Source organism: Falco cherrug, chromosome 6 (assembly GCF_023634085.1).
Source record: "Falco cherrug isolate bFalChe1 chromosome 6, bFalChe1.pri, whole genome shotgun sequence".
In the NCBI taxonomy this organism is placed as follows: domain Eukaryota; kingdom Metazoa; phylum Chordata; class Aves; order Falconiformes; family Falconidae; genus Falco; species Falco cherrug.
Window position 1 is genome coordinate 10,131,351 of NC_073702.1, and position 21,112 is coordinate 10,152,462.

Sequence of the window (21,112 nt, forward strand, 5' to 3'; positions counted from 1 at the left end):
TCTTGGGAAGGGAGAGAGGTTGTGACTGTTTAAATCCTAAGTAAAACTGTTTGGGTTCAGCTGAAGGCTGTTCTTGAAGTAACTTGCACTTACAGATTCTTGCTGCCAGTCTAGATACTTCCTATGTCAAAGCACAATTGCACAAAAAACTCTAAGGGGGACAGACCAAATGCCCACCTGGTAGCTTTTATAGGTGAAATGCAACAGTAAAAAATATCCTGGAAAATAAAAAATAAATATGGAACATTTACATATGCCAAATATGTAACCAGAGTAGTTACTTGGGAAACTGGAACAGAGCTGTTTGAACAGTGTTTTCACTCACTGCCAATTCTTGGCCTCGTTGTAGCTATGTGCTTGAAACAGCATTTCCCACCACTGTTTCTTATTCTCTCTCCATGCAGCACCTTCCCTCCCCCACTCCCAGTTTGGTGTCAAATTGTGCCAGCCCTGAACATGCTGCAGTTTACTGCTGACTCATCATTTCACCACTGTCACAGAACATCATCATCACTGCTCCGATAGGAACATTGCAACAGCAACCTTTCGGTATGAAAAGGGAGAGTTTTCCAAGACATACACGGTGGAAAAGCTGAGTATAATATGTTCTTTCAGAAAAAGCTGTCTTCCTCTTCAAAGGAAGTTCCTGGGGGGTTATGTTCACTGTTTGGGAAATGGCACAATTAGCTCTCCCTGTGATTTTGCCTTTGCTCACATGCTGTGCCTCTGGAATGTCCAAAGAATCAATGTTCGAAGGCAATGGGCACTAGAAGAGACTTCCGTTGTTTATCGTGGTGCTGCTGAAGTCTTCTGGGGTTGACAGATGCTGCTCCAGAAGGTTAATAAGATGAAGAAAGCTCTTCCAGCTGGACCGTAAGAGGGATTATGTCTGAGCAGCAGATAAACAGATTATTCCAGAAACAGACTCTGCTTTTTTTTAAAACTTCGTCACTCTTGTCTTACCACTCCAGTACCCCAGGCTAGAAGTGTGTGTATTTGAGGTTTTTTTCCAGCTCTTGCATTCTGGCACCTGTTGCACTCTTTGCCTAGTTGCAATTCAATGCAGTTCAAAGCTGGAGATACCTGAAAAACAGTAAGAGAGAAGACGTTTGGGGATTTCAGTTAAGAAAACAAAATCCTTCTACTTGACCTAAATATTCTTATTTCCTGCATGATTGATCTTGAAAACTGTGAATGATCAATAGACAGCATGCATTTGAAAACTGGATTAATATTTTTGATCATTTGCCTTGCTCTCCAAGTTCAGGGAAGCAGAGGTAAGTTCATACATTAAAGGTCTATATACATTGCATATGTTAAAAAAAATATTGAAAGATCGGGGTATTTTCACATTACAGAAATCTTTGTTTGCAATTTGGCATTTTGACAATTCAGCTAGAGACAGTAGTTACTAATGCTGCTAGAAAGTTGAAACAGGAAACGCTGGCAAGATTTCTTACACCTGTTTCCCAGGCTTTACAATCCCTATATGATATATGTCATTTGGTTTCTATTTATCAGCATATGTTCTGTTATGAAAAAAACTAATTTCAAGAACAATTATATGAAAGGGGTAAAATAGCTGAAAGAACATCTAATTGCTGACATTGTTAAAGATGGTCTGTCATCCTTGAAATGAAGATAAAGTAGTAAAGTATATCTTTGTATTTACTAGTCTCATTGTCAGAAACAACTTCAAAAACTGTTAGATATGCAAATTCTGGAGGAATAAACCATACTGGCAAATATACAAGAAATGGCAGTATTAGTAAGGATTACTGTAATAATAATTGTAAAATTATTTGCAAGAAAACACAAATACAGAAAACTGTGCTTAGTACAACAACTGACTATTGTTCCTTTTGAAAACATTAAAGTCACAGCAATTTTAAACCTTCATCAACAACAAAAAAGAAAAGGCAGTGACGTGATTTTTTTCCTGCTCAGTCCCACATTTAATACATTTAAAGCTTTTGGGAACATGTTTAATTTCGGGGAAAGTTTCTTGCTAACTTTTCCATCCATGCTTTGATATTTATATAACTGAATTAAAAGCCAATGCTACAACTGCTTAATGCTTTGCCATGTCAATGATATCCTATTTATGTCAGTCTCAGGCATATTAATTAAATGCAAAGAATGTAAAATGATAAAAGTCTCCTCAATGATATTTAAATATTTGTTAAAGAGACTGTATGAAACAGTCTGCTGTTAATGATACTTGGAAAGTTTTATTTACACTTTTTTCCTTTTTTGGTCTTGCTTCTCTGCACAGATTTTCTTTAAAAAAATAAAGAACACATTTTTTATATCTCACTGAAATGATGTAAAACTTCTCTAGTGGACAATTACAGTACTGAAACAACCCTTGGGGGAAAAGTAACATTAGTTACCACTGGATTTATATTCTGTTGCTCTTTGATTTTGCTTTTAATTCCATGAAAACAGTGTAATTTAATCATTAATGATATTTTGGAAATGTGGCAAAAAAAAAGAAAATGAGTGATATTCCACATATGACAAGAAGAAAAGTTATATCGAAATGCAGTGCTTTTGCATTTAAGTTGCATATCCTATGATGAAAAGAAATAGAAAGAATTCCAGGTAATTTGTGCATGCTTGATGCTATCATTACAGTCCACATTTATAATTATGAACCGAGAAAGTGATAATGTAAAAAGTGGGGTCACAGAGTTTCACCCATTGTAAATTGTGATTGTATTTTACATTTCCCATAAAAACCTCCCAGAATTTTGCTGAAGTCTATCTTGACAGAAAGGAATACAGAACTGTATATTATCTCGCTAAGAGATGTAGCAGAAGACTGGGTGTACAGAACATTTATCAACACTCAGGAAACAATGACCAATAATAAACTTCACATAGCATCTTGCTTATGTATCAGTATTGGAATTTTCTCATTGTTGATGGATTTCAGGGGAAAAAACATTTTTTCTATACATGCATGTGAATGATAATTAGAAAAAATCCTTCCCACCAGTTTTATAAACTACATGTTGTACTTGGAAATGCATAACAATATTTTTTTATTGCCATGTAGTCATGCCATATATAATATTTTAAAGCTACATTACCTCAAATATATGAATACATATCTTTAAAAACTTAATGCTTGTGTTAAGAAACTTTTTTAGCAGAGCAGGGGATGCTTCCAGCACTGTTACTTTATGACTTAGCATTAGGGTCAGATACTTACAAAAAATATGTTCAAAAGTATACAGGCTCCTAATAGTCTGAATACTTACATTAATGACTCGTTAGTGATCCTAACATAGATTATTTGAGGCTTTTATGGCTATTCAAGTTTGCAGTACATGTTAACAGTGACAGACTGGGAAATAAGAGACTAAGATAAAAAATACTTCCATCTTAAAAGAAAAAAACATGAAGCTAATTATCTTTAAATATTTGTAGGGTTAATCAGTTGAATTTTTCCCCCTTCAGGAACAAAAACATATTAAATTCAAATGCATGATTTACATCTATATTTAACAAAATGTGAGTTAACAGAAGTGGGGCTTGCTCAGCAATTTCTTTTGGTCCTTCCTCCCCATCCCTGTTTTAGGATGAAAAGAGTCCTTCTCCCAGTCATTTGGAGCCTGTCCAGGAGCACCTCAAATTCCACCTTAAACAAACAGGAAACTGTAGGGAGCAAACCAAACATTTTAAAGTGTTTATCTTTGGCCAGAATCCAGGATATTATCTCAGAACTTGAACTCAGGTCTTTGCCACTGTCCTGGCACAAACTCTCTAACAATGGGAAGGGAAAGTGAGTGGGATAAAAACTTTGTAACAGCAAAAAAAATCTACAAGTAAAATATGATAATAGATTCATTTTTAACTTGAATTGTAAACCACTGGAAACCCAGATGAACTAGCAAAATACAGAGGAGCTTTGAACTCCCAAAATTATACATTGATGCTGGGTACATCACAGTACTTTATACTGAGAATGTAAGGGAGCCAGAGACCATACAAGGCTGTTTAGTGTTATTTTTTATTCAGCAAGCAAATATCTGCTATTTACTTAGCCATTCTTTAGGACACAAAGGCTTTCTGTGTGCTCTATGAAATCATTTTAATTCATTCTGACTTACCCCTTCCCGCTCGGCTGTTCCAATTCAGTAGTAAGTGTTGCAAATCTTCATTACTATAATTGCCCTTGAAAAAAAAGAGTTAAGCAAATTTGTGCCAAAGGGAAAGGGAAGTCAAAGAACATATAGCTTCAAAGAAAGAATGAAAAAAAAAGACACCTGCTTATTGCACTAAAATTATTTTCTACTTTCATCCATAGAATAAGAATTACAAGTTAAAATTAGCCTTCCTGGTTATGCTTCTAAACAAATGAATGCTAAACCTTTCTTTTTTCCCCTTCTCAAACAAAGGTAACACTGGATTAGATTTCCTGGCTAAAAGCCAAACTTGAATGAAAATGCTAGAATATTGTCACTCAATCTTAAAGATTAATTCCAGATATAATCACACCTGTATCATAGCGATTAGTAAACTATATGTGAATGAACAGTTAGATGTGCTGGATATTTTCTCTGAAAACACCTGTGGACAAGATAATAACTATTAATAATAAAAGGTTTTCTCCCTCTACAGGACATTAATTTACAACTTTATTTGGAGTCTTAACCTGCTAGAAATCTCAGCCAATTGTGGTGTCCTAGTAGCTTCAGCAGTGCACTAAGCAACATTCATCGAATGCAGGAAACACACTGTTGTCTTCCCAGAAGGAAAAATGTGTATGCATTTTACTGCATTTTGATGCTTAAAAATATTTTAAATATATGGTTTCCCCTCTGCTTTCTTATCTCTGTTCTATTCCCAGTTCCTTTGGAATTCAAGTGAGTCTTCTGCTCATTCTTTACAATTCTTCCATTTTTATCAGGAGTTAGGTACTCTACTGTGCACATTTCATGAGCTTTGCACACCCAGCTGTGCTTCAAAAAGTTTCTTCTCCTTAGGAATGTGTGATATTGAACATCACACTTCCTAAAAAGAAATATCTATCTGTCTGCTTGTATATACATATATACTGGCATTTAGTCACTATTAACTGCTGTTTACTGGACAGATGCTTCAGAATAGTAACATATCTGGAAAATGTAAGATTAATGATCATCTGGGAGTACCCTGACACCTGCCACAGTGTAGGTGTGTTTATATACCCTTACATAATTGCACCATGCCTTATCATTTTATGCAAGCACACCAGCAGTTTTAACCTTACAATATAGCTGACAGAGTGACACTGTCATCCTCATTTCACAAAAGCACAAGGACCTGAGGTGTAACATAGAAACTGAAGCCCTGACCAGTAAGAAGTATTGCAGTCAAAGCAGGACAACAGCAGAGTTTAGCAGGCTGATTCTCAAAGCAACAGTCTAGTCACACAGACATCTGCAAATCAGTAGAACCCAGACTCACAGCTACGTAGCTAATTGTGCTGAAGCAACCATGCTTATCTTTTCAATGGTGAGGTTCTACTGGCTTTTAATTTTCTGCTTCAGTGCAGAACCAAAACTACCTTCTCATTGGCCACCGAATATTTCAGTACCTCTCTCAGACTTTATCCAATTGTATATTAACAATCTTGGTAATCCTGTTACCTGAAATACTCGTTTGAGTGGGTATGCTCCAAGTGTACCTTTCATACATATGAGTCAACATAGATCATAGAAACCCCAGCAGTTTCAGGTAGGAAGCAGTAATGCACTCATCTTTCATTTTGGGATTTTGTGGTCACAGCACAAAATGAAGACAGTTCTAATCAAGATCTTTTCCATTTCCTCTTCTCTCTCAAAACTAGGTCAATTTCATCTAGCTCAGAAGCTGGACACACTTAGAGCAAGGAATTGAACTAGGTGACCTCCAAATGTCCTCCCAATCTAACTTGGTCTATGCAGCTTGACATACAACTAAGTAAGGTTAAGTCCAAGTCACTCTTTGTCAAAATGAGATGGAGTCAATTAGCCAGAGACCACAGATTGTACTGCAGGATGAGTGCCCCTGAACTGTGAAGTAAAACTGACCACTTCAAATTACATAAGTAAAGAAATGGTACTCTGGCTTCTGTCTCCTGAAAACTTTCTCATATGCCAACCATCCCAATCATTATCATATTTAAATAGTTACCTCAGTAAGCACATTCTGCAGTGAAACTCTTTGACTCATGCTGTCAAAATTGTTGAATTGTTGAAACACATGGCAAAATATTGCTGGGACTTATTCTGTCTCACTGACTTTCTCAGAGGATGGCTGTATGTCTTGAGCGAGACTGATTAGAAAATGAATAGCAGAGGTGCTCAAGTGTTTCATCACTGCAGATCGGATGTATCCCTCCAAGAACTACTCAAACACTTAAAGCATTTTCTTGCATCCTTTGATGCAAACCATATCAAATAACAGAACAGCATTTCAGGTGAAATGCTTCTTGCCTTATTTGAGTATAATGTTAACAGTAACTAAATTCTTCATCTTCCATAAATGTTTAAAGGATCATCATCATGTATTTCTGCCAAGAAGTAGGATTTATGAAAACCCATCACCTTCCTGAATTCTTAAGAAGGAAAATCCCTTGGTACTAAAGGATTCTAATTCAAAACAAGAAAATAGTCTTTAAAAGGTTGAAAATTAAAGAACTTGCCTTTTAAGCAGGACCCTGGAGCTCCTCTCCTGTGTCATAGAGAGCTTGAGCACAGCTTGTAAACATGTGCAGGTGATGTTTTGTCATGCTGAATCCAAGGAAGAGATACAGAGATCAGATTTCTTTTGTCTCCAGTACGAAGTCCCCATTGCACAGGCAGGGCCTAGCACCTCCCTGACACCTCAGGTGATGCAGAGTCTTGCGTAACACAACGTATTAGTATGTATGTGAAAGGCTCTGTAGTGCTGTGTGTACACACCGGCTTTATGGCACTTGTGCAGGAACTTTGCTAGTGGACGTCAGTCAATTGAACACAGGGTCTTCCAAACTGGAGGCCTGGACATGGTCCCCATAGCACCCTGCCCCAGTTAGATACCCAGACCTCATTCCACAGGTAATGTTACTGTTTAGTGACATTTAAGAATGGCATTCACACAAACCAACGTACCAAACAGGAATTACCAAGTACCTCATTGTCAACATCCGTTTTGAGGAATTAAAATTAATCACTTTTAATAGAAATGCCTTAGCCTTCTTCCTCTCTTTTAGGAACACAGGCATACTGACCTGGCCACTGTTAATCATCTTCTGAAGCTGGTCATCAATGTCAGCTCCTTATCTTTCAGCAAAACTTCCCCACAACACTGGATACTAGCCCAGCTGTTCACTGGCTAAGTACACTAAATCTGAAGGAGACTGAAACTGAGTTATCTCCTGTGTCTCAGCTACCCCAATTAGCTTCCAGATAAGACCCACTAACCACCAGGATGAAACAACTGTTGGGGCTCAGTTGCCTCAGTAACTCCTCTCAAAGATCATTCACTGCATACAATGAAAATAGTTAAAGAATATGTTGGACCCAAAGATAAGTACAAGCAAGACATATCATCTTGTGTTTAAGGGCACTGAGCTCTCAGAGACAAGACCTGAGCAGATTAAATGTTAGTATTAATGTTTCTAATATTGGATTCCATACTGCCAAGGTTTTGAAGCTGTGAGCCTTCACAGTTGTGAAAACAAGCTTGGAAACGTAATGCAAACACAGTCAGATATACAGCGTCTGACAAAGCACTGGCAAAGCATCCCCAAGCATCAGCAAGAATACAAGGAAAGGGCCTCTACTTCCACATCTGCATGGGAAGATATAGGTTGTTGCATGCTTCTCTGGGAGAAGGTAGGTGCTGCTCCCAGTAGTCATATGCAAGGTCTAGGCTGCATTTGATGATAAAGCCATGCCATATTTTAATCTGTCCCTGCTCATCTAAGCCACTTCAATCCTGTCAGACCTTTCCCATGCAACTGGAACTGAGGAAATACAGCACAAAAAAGGCTGAAAAAGGACTATGAGGAGAGAACATGTCATGAGCAACCTGTCTGTCACTAGCAAGTGCCCTTAGAATTTGGGGTCCTCACTATTTCCTTGACAGGAGGAAACTGCCTTTAAGCAAAGAGTCTACAATACTGCTTCTCTTTGTACTCTATGCTCCATCTGGTGCTTACACTGATCACCCCTTTCAGAGATCTCAGGATCAACTTTCCATCACTAGTCATCCTTGCTTTTGTTACTGATTGAATTATCAACACAGGGGCGGTTGGCCCCGATGTATATTTAATTGGATCACATCATCAATTTATGTTGAATTAACTCTCTCTGATAAGCATTCCTCGTCCTATTTCAGCAGCGCCCCTTAAAATAAGCCTAGTCTTTTAATTAGTAATTATTTTATTGTGCAGGTAATGTGTCTTATTTATCAAACAAGCAGTCATCTCTATCCTAAGAACAACCACTTACTTTTGAAATTAATCTGCTTTTTCATACATCAAACCTTGTGATGATTTTAATAATGAATTATTCAGACTTCAACAGTTTTGTCCTGATGTGCCCTTGAATTTTCCTGCCTAAACCTTTAGTTACCGTATTTTAAGTTCTTTTCTTTGTATATGATGACATCTTAATTTTCTAAGGTCAAATAAAACTAAAAATTTACTTCCAAATTAACACTATAAGCAAAAGTTCCTACACAGAGATTGCCTGTACTGCTGAAAAAAACCCTAAACAATCCACACCAAAACTGGAGGCCTCCCAGAAGTAATACTATTAATATATTGATAAAGCTGTATAGAAAACATCCACTACAGTTATACAAAAAAGTTATGAATACAAGCTTCTTGCTCTTGTGTCCATAAAAGCAAATTAAAAAAAACAACTGCTGACCAATTATCTGAATGGCTTTTAACTCTTTTATTTAGAATCCAGTTAAGTAATGATGTACTTTTCCTTTTTCATCATGCAGATTACATGTTTTTACCTCTGACCTTTGAAATCTATTTCTCCTGCTTGTTTTTTTTAGTGAGGGTATAAATCTGATAATGCAGGTCTCAAGAGACACAGGGCAGAGGCCTGCCCTAATTCCGAGGATTTCAGATTTTTAATTTCAGACATGAATACCATTTATCTGCCTGAAAACAAAACCTGAAGATCAGTGGTATGTGCTTGAGACACCTGTATGGATGTCAAAGCACTTTGATTAGGTCCCGTATGAATATTATTGCTGTACCATACTTTGAAAATTGCTTTATCATATTTTGAAAATCTTTTGTTCTATTTGCCTAAGTTCAGGACTAGAGGTCAGGAACTCCACATTTTAATAATGGCTGACAGTGACTCTGTAGATCACCTTGGTAAAACTATCTCAACTTTTTTCCTCAACTATGCCACCTGGAAAATGGGGACAACAATGCAGATTCTTTCATGTGAGAATAAAGAAGAGTTAAATCTTGTTTTAAGGCACCTTGGAGATTAAGCTAAAGTACAATAAAATTTTACCAGACTTTGCACTTATCTGCCCTTCTTCCCTAGAACTGTCAAAGAAAACAAAAAATCTTAGACATACCTATTAAAGCCAAAACTGAAACAATCACCTTTGTAAAAAAATAGAGTTAAATTTAAAAAAAAAGTCAAATTGGGCAAACAATCTATTACGCTAAATCTATTAGTTGCATATGCTTGTTTCAGAAAAGAGAACAAGAACAAAAAAAATTACAAGAATTGCTTATTTTAAGAAAAGTAAAACAGCCTAATATTATTGGGGAATTTTTTTTTCATGATCAAACAATTCGTTTTTTTTTTTTTACACCTGTAAATTTTGCACCACTCCAGTTTACTCAATTACTATGTTGCATGGTAAAAAAAAAAAAGGGATCAGCTAATATACATGAGTTCAATGTCATAATAGTACAGGTCTTTTTAGATAATTTTTTCAACCCAGGACACTGAAAACAAAGCACCTAAAAAGCTGTAGATGAAGGCATATTATAGTAAAGTATATGGCTGAACCATTTGGGAGACACAGGGGAAATCATAGGTCTGAAGAATTACAAACAAATAATGTTTGTACCAGAAGACAGGTTTTCTCCCACTCACATTCAGTAAATATTAGGAAATAAGTATTGCACAATCATGTGGAGAGAGGGGCTGATACTTTCTCCAACTCAAATTTTGCTTAAGTTCAGTAAAAAAGTGATTTCAAGAACTGATGATAATAGAAGTTACTCTAGTAAGGGAAATTTACTAACCAGAAGGTATAAATGAAATTAAACCTATTACAGTAAGCATACTTAAGAACAAATCCCTCCCACAAAAAAGTGGAAATTGAAGGCAAGGGATGAAAAGAGAAAACCTGGCCTGAACAGGCTAGCAGAACAGTAATAACTGGAAGTAGATCATGTATGGTCACTTTCTCCGACCAAAAAGTCCAAACAGTGACCCTAACACAGAAAGTTTGAAATCATTACAACAATCATTTGATAAGAATCTCCTTTGTCATTCTTATGAATAGTGTAATTCTTAATTCAAGTTAATGACTTGGGGTAAATCCTGGTGAAGAAGCAAATCCTTGAAGAAAAGCCTCTGCTCTATACAAAAGCTATCAAAGAGCTTACTGACAAAATCCTTTGCCCCAGTTGGTCAGTCTGCCTGGGCAGCTGGTCTATTATAGTTAATATACCTTGTAAAAGGTAATAGATTTTTAACTGGCTATTTTCCATGTAGATTTTTGGTGTTTTCTTCTAGAGGATTTCAGGAGTCTGTTTTGAGATGTCAATAGCATTGGATCTTCTGCTCTCACCCCATACGTATATCATTCAAATAATCCAGTGTCTCTGCTGACTCAGTGTTTGGCCACTTGTGGTTTCTGATGGACCCAGAGCCATGTTTTCACAGGGGAAATTCCTTTTATGCAGTTTATGGCTCACGATCTAACATTATATGTGGGAAAATTACTTCCATTTAATTTAATTTAACATTATATGACTGCATAATCATTTTAAATTGCCTTGCAACTATTAGTTACAGGTCTACAGGCTGCTGCCTCTGGCTTGCTTTGCACAGAAATAACAATCACCTTAGTGTTTTTGTACAACACAAACTGTTGCCTTCATTGTATAACTTCCTGTCTTTCATAAAATATTCACCATAATCAAACAGTTGACTTTTCTCCGTATCAGAGTACTAGCTAACTCATAATATGTATGTCATTAGTATGATATCTACACAGTAAGCCTTGGATGTTCATTCTGAAGTTAAGAACTGAGACATACACATAGATACACAGAAATATATGTATACTGACATATATGGTAGAACTTTTCCCACTCTTTACTTCAAATACTATTCTTTTTGTAACAGCATGCTTTTCAATTACTTTTCTCTTATCATTTATCTGCCCACTGTTCTTCAAACATTTAATTAACACAGTTCAAAACTGTTGAGATAATGTGGTTTTACCTTCCTTATTTTCTCTTGATTTGCCTAAGAACATGATAGTGTTTCCTATATGCAGCATGACATTTCTTCTTTCTCCAGCAAAATGATACTTTTTTACTCTTACTTTTTTGATAGCATTACTCTCATTGAACTTGATCCTTTTGAACGCTATTTTTTCCTTTTACTCTTCTTTTACAAGTTTTTTAACCATTCTTCAAAGTAATTTTTTCAGTTGATTCATCAGCATTCAGGTATGCATATGCCATGTCTTTCCTACATTTTCTTCCTTTAGGTTGTCCAATTATCTACAAATTTTACACTTTTCTTTGAAAATGTCTTGTATTGTTTACATTTTTCTTTATTTTTCATCTGTAAAAACTGTATCAAAAGTATGAAAATGCAACCCAAAAAAAGATATTTCCAGATTAACATTAACATCTTTATTAATATGTATGTAAAATTTTGGAAGATAATATAAAAGATACTAATTGCTCCTGTCACATGATCCTGCAAAATGCTGTATTTCAGCTCATTTAAATGTGTATCTTATATGCTATTTTTATCATTAATATTTTTACGTTAAATTTAGCTGCTATGTCACATAATACTGTATCACAAATACTTAGAAAGTGGAACCGGATGTGTCCTGAATTTTTGCGTGCCTTTTAAGATGGGGGTTCCTATGCTTAAGGGTATTTTGACACCCTAGAAGCATTTCCACTTTTCATAACTGAATAGCTCCATAAGTAAAACTTAAGCCTAGACCTTCAACTCCCACTCACTGATTTCACTTTTTCCTACTGTAGCTGTTCCACTTTGCCAGGAATAGTTAAAGATCTATTGAGATACAATGCCAGAGCATTCACAACACCTATCATCCAGTGGCAAAGAAACATAATTGCAGTCTGTTCTGAATAGTTCTTCAGTTTATGAGGGAAGGATACAGAAGTGCACTGTGGAGTAAAAGAGGGAGACTGGAAACAGCTCTTTCTTTCCCCAAAGACAATCAACCTCCTGTTCAGCTTTTGAAAGAAAGTATTTCAAGGTCCAGTTCTTGGGATGGGTTCAAGACTATGAACCTGATGTGAAGGAGGATGTGCCTTAACATTCAAAGGAAAGATAAGAATGTCTTCAAAGAGCGCAGGTTCAAGGTACAACTATTTCTCATTTTACTTATCTACTAGCATAGACACCTTTTTACACTGTAAGCTGATACAGATATGCTTCACCTTCCCCAAGCTCCAGACCATTACTTATCACTGTACTGTAAATTTCCCTGCAGGGTGATATGCTTACAAATGAGATGCTGCAGCACAAAGTCAAGCACTTAAGTGTCCTTTGCAAATCTAACCCAAAGTCACTTTTGAAAACAAGATTTAGGGCTTCTGAAACTTTTACCCTGTGTGTCCTGGGATCATGTGTTGAGATGTAAGGAAATTACTTACCGCGTCTCTTGAGTTCCAGTTCCCCCAGGTGACCACAGGACATTTTTTCTCAGCACATTAATTCAGTCAGGGCATTGACACCAATATAATGTAACACAAAGAATTCTCAGGTTTATGCCCATTTTTCCATGGGCATAAATTGCTTATGCAATGTATGTTTACGTACACGCTTACTTTTTATCTTTTCCAGAAATCCCTAATAAAATAAACCGTGGTGAAGCCAAACATCTTGCAGATGCCTCAGGGACAGACAAAACAGAAAGGACAACAAAGAGGTCCAGGATATCAACTATAAGGCGAATATTTGACATGGCAAAGCACCGAACAAAGAGGTCATCCTTTTTCTCAACTGGTGTGAAAGTTTGTCCACAAGAATCAGTGAAGCAAATTTTAGCCAGTCACCAAGCTTACTATAGATTAAGAGGTAAGATGATGACTGTAGCATGTACTTCCTCCTTGAAAGTATTTCTTTAGATTGAGAAAACACAGTAATTTTCCAGAATCTTGTTCTTTAGTTCTGGGCTATTTGCTTTATGCTTTATTTTTACGTAGATAATCAAATGTTACATGTACATCAGCATGGTTCAAGACAGAGTTACCAGAACAGAATCAAACAATGGATTCAAAGGACTAATGAACTCTGTGTGATTGCATAGTGTTCCAGCATGGCAGAACGTGAAGACCAAATCATTGTTGCGCTACTGTGTAAAAATGTACCATCTTTCTCAAAAGTGCAGCAAGTACCATCATCGCTACTCAGAATTAATCCCACAAGCTCAAGACAAGTAATGGAACTACTCATTGGTCATTGCACATGTTGGTGTATCTATTTATATGAAGTCTGTGGCAGAAGTGGAACATTACAAACGGCCCTTTTGGTGTTTTTCCATGCCAGCAGCTTATGCAAAGACCTTAGTCTTATTTTTAAAAACTTTAAAATGGTTTTTCTGCCCTTTCCCAATTAACTCCTCCCCCCCTCGCCATTTCTTTACCTCCCTTGGCTTTAGAGAGCCTGGAGTTTTACCACTCTAATTTTAGGTCCCTACAGAGCACGGTGCAAATAACCCCCTGGATTTTGTATTTCCCCTCTCCCTCCTTCTGCTTCTCCCAGTGTTTTATTCTATGTTTGTTCCAATTTGTATTAGAAAAATGCATTTTATTGTGGTCTACAGCTAATTCTAAAACCTAGTCAGCACTTCTGGGATGCAAGTATCTAAGGCAACTTCTACTTTTAAAATCAACTTTGCTTATCTATTTGTCCTCTATACTGGTTTCCAACCATTACGTAACTTGGCTGCTCCTCAGCTTTCTTTCAGGGAATCATCAACTTCTTTCTGTCATGAAACCTGGAGTAGAGCTGCAAAAATTTTACTTCAGCAGCCACTTGCTATAGGCAACATGGGCAAACTACACCAATGTCTGTAGCCATTCCTATACATATATACATATTTCGTATCCATTGTGGGACTCAATTCCAACCCAATGGGTATTAGACATAATTCTGAAATATGTTAAAGAGGCTGATCCAAAAAGCCTTTCTTAAATGCTCATTAATCCTGAAAATCCCTAAAACTCACAGGTCATGTCCCAGATTAGGCTGAAAACAAGATATCCTGGGACAGTCTTGTATCATTGACTGGAACTCAAAGAATGGCAATGATGACATTTTCATTTAAAAACTGATGATGCCAATACTAGAACCTTTTTGGAGATCAGCACATCAGCTGGGATATTGGGCTCTGCGAGTCTTGTAGTACAAGCAGGTTTACACTTGCATCTCTTTCCCAGCAGAGTGTCCTACACTCACAAAACTCCCTGAGTAGGTGTCATCCTGTTCTTCAATTGAAGCTGGAGCACTTCTCAAAAAGTAAGCAAGAAAACAACTGCAGCTGAATAATTTGTACACTCATTCAGAAAAAGGTACTTCTGCTCCCTTGAATAGTTGCACATTTTCCATTACTATGTCCTTCATTAAAACCAAAATAACCTTTCTTTCTAGGAAAGATCAGAACCCAACACTTCTGCCTTCCCACCTCAGCATGCTAATTTACCTGCTGAAAGTGATAAATGAAAAAAAAAAAAAAGTTAGAAGTGAAAACGTGTGGATGCAAACATTATCCTTGAAGTTGTAGCCATAGTATAAACCTCCATGAAAAGATAATTTGGTAGTCATACTGGAGTCTTACAGCCTGTGCCTACCTGTGGGACGATCTTGCCTTCATTTTGTTTTGTAGGCGTACCTTTAGGTCCATTCTTTTCCATATCTACAGTCTAGATCACTTCCAACTCTCCATTTTCCATGACACATTTAGCATTGTAGCAACACTGTGAATCATATCTGTCCTCTAGAGAATTTTACTGCTTCGTAAGAAAAATTACACAATTTTTATTATTTTTTTTTACAGATATATACAGACATATACATGTATATATTCTGTAATTTCAGGAACGAGCACACAGCACAAAGCAGCTCAGATACAGGAGCTCAGTCAGTTGCTATTGGATAACCTGAGCCTACTATGACTCCATACCAACTCTGAAATAACACACCATAGTTTAAGTCACCTCATGTGGGGCAAACTGGGAGCATGCATGGAATCAGCTATGCTGCTTCCTCAACTGGCCATGTGTCATGTTTATCTAAACCCTGGTAAACGGACTATTTTTCATCAGATAATAAGTCTTTATTCAGTCATTACTGCTCAGAAAAACATGCTAGAGAATTGTGAAAGATGATAGAAAGTAGCCTTAACTGCTAGCTCATAAAGATTAAACCTCTTCAAAAGACAGCCTGTTCCTTTTTATTAATCTGACCACATCTGTTCCACATGCAGTTGCTCTATTGGGAGGACAGGTTGTTCCCGAGGTATTACTAAGGTGCTCTTACACAGCTAGGTGAGTGCATACCTACAGCAAGTTTAGAGCATACCCAGAGAGACAGATTGCACCAATATTTTATATAAATGCAGATAATTATCTCCCTCTAAGTCAAAGCAGGTATCAAGTACTGAAAATACACGTCCCATCTCACAGTAATGAACTTTGCAAAGTAAAATGCTAAAGGCAACAGCTTTTAAATTGCTAGCAAGTTTTTGTTAAAAATGTTTTTTCTAGTTTGTTTGAAAATCCCCTTCTCTAAAAGCATTTAACTTTATACAACATTTTGAAGTGTGTGCCTTTATTTTGAATGAGTGTACTTTATATTTTCAGAAAGACAAACCTACAGTTGGCTTTGTTGACTCCAACAATACCAGCGGAATCAACAAGTAGTGACAGAGACAGTCACCAATGAATGGGAAGGTATAGCGACAGACGAGATAAACAGAACTGGCTTTGTTGAAAACACATTAGTTCTAGCAGCCACCGAGCCATGTTGGTTATCCTACACAACTGAGTTCAAAGACTCTGCAGAGGACAACCTGTGTGGTGGGTTGACCCTGGCTGGATGCCAGGTGCCCACAAAAGCTGCTCTGTCACTCCCCCTGCTCAGCCAGACAGGGGAGAGAATTTATAACAAAAGGCTCATGGGTTGAGATGAGGACAAGGAAATCACTCACTAGTTAACATCACAGGCAAAGCAGACTTGACTGGGGGGGGGGGGGGGGGGGGGGGGGGGGGGAGAATAATTTATTACCAATCAAATCAGAGTAGGGTAATGAGAAATAAAACCAAATCTTAAAACACCTTCCCCCCACCTCTTCCTTCTTCCCAGGCTTAAATTTACTCAGGATTTTCTCTGCCTCCTCCCCCACAGAGACACAGGGGTACAGGGAATGGGTGTTGCGGTCAGTTCATCACATTGTCTCTGCCTCTCCTTCCCCCTCAGGGGCAGGGTCCTCACACTCTGCCCCAGCTCTAGCGTGGGGTCCCTCCCATGGGGACAGTCCTTCATGAACTGCTCCAGTGCGAGTCCTTCCCACAGGCTGCAGTTCTTCACAAACTGCTCCAGCATGAGTCCCTACCATGGGGTGCCATCCTTCAGGACAGAGTGCTCCAGCCTGGGTCCCCCATGGGGTCACAAGCCCTGCCAGCAACCCTGCTCCAGCCTGGGCTCCACTCTCCATGCGGCCACAGGTCCTGCCAGGACCCTGCTCCAGCACAGGCTTCCCACAGGGTCACAGCCTCCTTTGGGCACAGCTGTTCTGGCACAGGGTCCTCCATGGGCTGCAGGTGGATACCTGCTCCACTGTGGGCATCCATGGGCTACAGGGGGACAGCCTGCATCACTGTGATCTTCACCACAGGCTGGAGGGGAATATCTGCTCTGGCACTTGGAACACCTTCTCCCCCTTCCTCTTCACTGACCTTGGTATTTACATAGTTGTTTCTCGCACACAGTCTTACTCCTCTCTCTTCTCCAGCTGCAGTTGCTGCTGCACAGGGGGTTTTTTTTGTCCCCTTCTTAAATATGTTATCACAAAAGTGCTACCACCATCAATGATGGGCTCAGCCTTGGCCACCAGTGGGTCCATCTTGGAACCAACTGGCATTGGCTCTATGGGATGTGGGGGAAGTTCTCATCAACTTATCACAGAAGCTACCCCTGTAGCACCACTGTTACCAAAACTTTGCCACACAAACCCAAAGCACTAAGTGGACATTTCTGCAGTTAAGCAGGAATGTACATACAGAACAGCACTTCCCGGCTGGCTCTGTGCTAGCTCGAGGATCTCTTTGGACCACTCAGTCATTTTAAACGTGACTCAGGTGCAGCCAGAATTCATTCCATGTTTAGTGTGAGGCTGTGCAAAGCAGGTTAAGTGAAACCCAAGTGTTTTGGGTGTGGGGAAAGGCTGCTATCTTAACAGAAATCCAAAGGCATGTTAGTATACTTAGGCAGTCAGTAGCTGTTTGGAGGAGGACATAGTTTATCCTCCAAAGTCTCTTAGAAATGGTTTCAACCTCAAAAAAAAAAAGAGGACACGTCAGCAAGATGTTGGTAAAAATGCACTCAGAAGTGTAGCCCCACCTGGCCATCTGCAATTCTCAAAAATGCACATCTGCAGACATATTTAAGACCTGTGTTATCAGGATCATAAAGAGAAATTAAACTCTATAAAGTATTTCTGAGCAGTTACTTTATAACCTAGCTGCTGCTGCTCCTTTTTCCCCTCCCTCACATACTCGTACATGTCCTGATCCTCACTCACAGTGCTAGAGAGAAACATCCTTGCAGCAAGAACTTCTACAAGTTTTCCCAGAAATGGCTGACAGAGTTCTGACTGCTAGAAAACAGATCAAAAAGCTGGACACCACACCCAAATATGCATTCTAATGTATTTCGTAACATACTAAAGCTGAACTTCACATATTTCCTGCATAAAGAGCAAACAGAATATGTAAAAGTATTAGTCTCCATTATTATATTATGCATTTTACATAATCTCATGTAAAGTCAGTTTGCATCCAGTAAGTGAAGCTTCCTTAGAGCCACTCCTGAATACTGCCTTTTCAAAATCTCCCTCACTGTCTTATTCTCTTTTTGTTCACTTTAATTCCCCTAAATGATGCAGAACACTACAGTTCTCTCTGCAGCCACAGTACCTGTTAATCTTGTCTGATGTAGCCTGGCATTTAACTGGGTGATTCATCACCATGGAAGAGGTATTTAACATTGAACAAATGATTGTATACAGTTGTGCAGAGAGGAAGGAAATCATGTTCTTTCTAAAGGAATTTTGCCTATACTAAGTAATTCAATTATTCCAGTGGTGCTTAAAGAAACCCAAAAGCAGGTACCTGCTGCAGAATATCCTTAAGATTTTAAAAAGACTGATTTCATTGAAAATTTGAAATATAATCAAACCAGTCTGCTGCATTTAAAAAGTATTTTTCCATTAAAATATTTTTGTATATATGTGGGCAACATCAAAATTTTGAATATGTTCTGTTTATCTTGCTTTATGCATAGTGAACCATACTAATGTACAAAACCTTTGTATACAGTTAAAATTATCATTATGCAAATATGACTGCTAGATATTTTTTTTCTCTGCCTCCCTGTTTGCTCTTACTATAACATCCAGTATGTATCTTTGTCTGTATGTGCTTTTGAGGTGAAGGAAGTGTGCTTTGTGTTTTCTCCTTATTCATGATGATGTTGATGTCAGGACAAATTAATCTCTCTTTTAAAATGAGAGAAATTAGCAGTCCTTAAAGACAGTTAATCCTTTAGCACAAAGATAAATGACTGTCAACTCAAAAATACCTAAAAGATGTAAGAATCTAAAAACACCTAGAAGCTGGATTTGTTTATTAAGGCCAGTAAAATGTTGAAATCCCAAGTCACTTTAAAAAGGCTTTCAAGTTTACTTGTTGGTACAAAGCATCCATCCCCAGCCCCCTTCTTCTTACTCAGTCTGCCAGGAAGCTGTGTGGGAAGCCTTTCGTATTTTTCTGGATCGGATTCCTGATACTTCTGAATATCAGAACTGGGTAACTGCCTGCCAGAGGGAAACCTTCTGCATATTCGACATTGGCAAAAATTTCAGCAATTCTCAAGAGCACCTGGAAATAATCCAACGGGTAAGGATTACTGACATTTGCTTAGAAAAACTGAGGGAGACTTCCAAGTCCCTCCCCATCTGCTTATGTAAGGGCAAAGTATTGCTCAGGAAGAGGAGGGGGCATGTGTTAGAAGGAAAACATAAAAGCACAGTAAATGAAAGAGCTAACAGGCTTCTGCTCAATGGTTGGATACACCCACTAGTAAAATGCTGTTTTTCTTAATCTTTTCGCAGCGAGTAAAACATAGAACCTTCCAGGAAAGGTAAGTAGCACAAGTAGATCCTTGCCACTTGATGTTACTGCCTTTTTTTCAGAAAGATATGTGTAGATGTGCATGTATGTGAACAGATAAACAGATAGAACTGTGGTGTATTTGGTGTGTGCTGTGAGAGTTGTGTATACTGTAGGTCATGGTACACAGTAATTGAATCACAAATAATGAAGGTGGCCAGATTTTGCCCATTCACTTTGAGGCACCACAGAATGCCTTCTTAGATTAATGTGAGCATAAAACCCTGACAGAGCCACGGCTTTGTGTTATACTGGTGTTGACTGGAACTGTGACACAAGATCACCCACAATTACTATAATTCTCAACAGACAAGTGAGAGAGCTTAACAAAAGTTGATCTGGGAGGCTACATTAGGCAAAAATATGAAAACTCTTTGCCTTCACTTTAGCTTTCCCCTGTATTTTTAGTTAACACTATCATGATATGTAATGTGATGGTTTATTCCATAAACTCTTGGGGAAAAAATATGCTCCTGGCAATGCTCAGAAGTCTGAGAATGGCAGGACTAAATTACAATACTGAACTCTGTCTCTCTGCACATAAATAATACAGTACAGCCAGACAAATCACCATCCACAGTTTCTCTGATTGATGTATTATTTTTTTCCTTCGATTTTTTTTAGATTTTCATCTGTAGCAAATAATCTTTTCCATTCCTAAAGTATACTGTCTCATGATCACAGAGGGCGTACGTATCTGTGTTCATTATGACATGGGAACTTTGAGTGTTCTTCTTTCTCAGAAATGTATTTAATAATGTAGGGCCTAATTAAACTCCCCTGGAAGTCCAAAGTGAAGTCTTTTTACTCAGTCTAGTGCAAACAGCAGCAGCAAGGCAGTAAGTCAAGTGACTGATCTCAGAGTTCTTATGCTCTTTGTGAACAGTACAGTTCTCCCTAATCACAATTCAGAAGGTGAAGTAAATTCTATGAAATTACTTGTATTTTAGCTGGAAATACAAGCAGTCACGATTATGCATTGCTGGGCTTCATCTTTACTACTGTGTGGTTTGGGAAACATTTTGTATCTTCTGTAGATGCCATGTAGAGAGATCAGGCTGCAGTTTAAGACACAACACATAATTAGTTAACATTGTGAAAACTTCTCAAATATACTTTAGTTCTCACCACACAAGACATGCAGAGGATGTGGTAAATCAGAGGTTGTTCATGTTCTATATTTATGTTATTAAATATTTAGGTTGGTCCTGTATAGAAATGCCACCCAGTCATCTTTTCTGTCTATGCTATAAGTTTCATGTTGTCTCACTTAACACCACACTGCAAATGTGCAGTGCTCTTACTTCTTTCACTCATATCAGTTTTCACAAGCACTTCACCTGCATGCACTGCCTTTAATAATAGAATTCCTCAGATTTTCTGTTGAAATACCTATCCTCATTTATTTCCACAGTTGGGCTTTCTATT

General features: G+C 37.9%; 1 protein-coding gene across 2 annotated transcripts in view; it reads left to right on the top strand.

Annotated features, from left to right (window-relative positions):
• The first annotated feature begins 512 nt into the window (after positions 1 to 512).
• Positions 513 to 21,112, top strand: part of IMPG1 (interphotoreceptor matrix proteoglycan 1) — a 66,797-nt gene continuing 46,197 nt past the window's right edge. The window contains exons 1-4 of one of the 2 annotated variants that reach the window (XM_027799291.2): positions 513 to 1,277; positions 13,077 to 13,310; positions 19,245 to 19,411; positions 19,627 to 19,655. In XM_027799291.2, coding sequence (XP_027655092.2) covers positions 1,211 to 1,277; positions 13,077 to 13,310; positions 19,245 to 19,411; positions 19,627 to 19,655 — 497 coding nt within the window. In that variant the 5' untranslated portion in view covers positions 513 to 1,210. The remainder of the gene's footprint in view (positions 1,278 to 13,076; positions 13,311 to 19,244; positions 19,412 to 19,626; positions 19,656 to 21,112) is intronic. The other variant, XM_005434978.3, reaches the window with a different exon arrangement.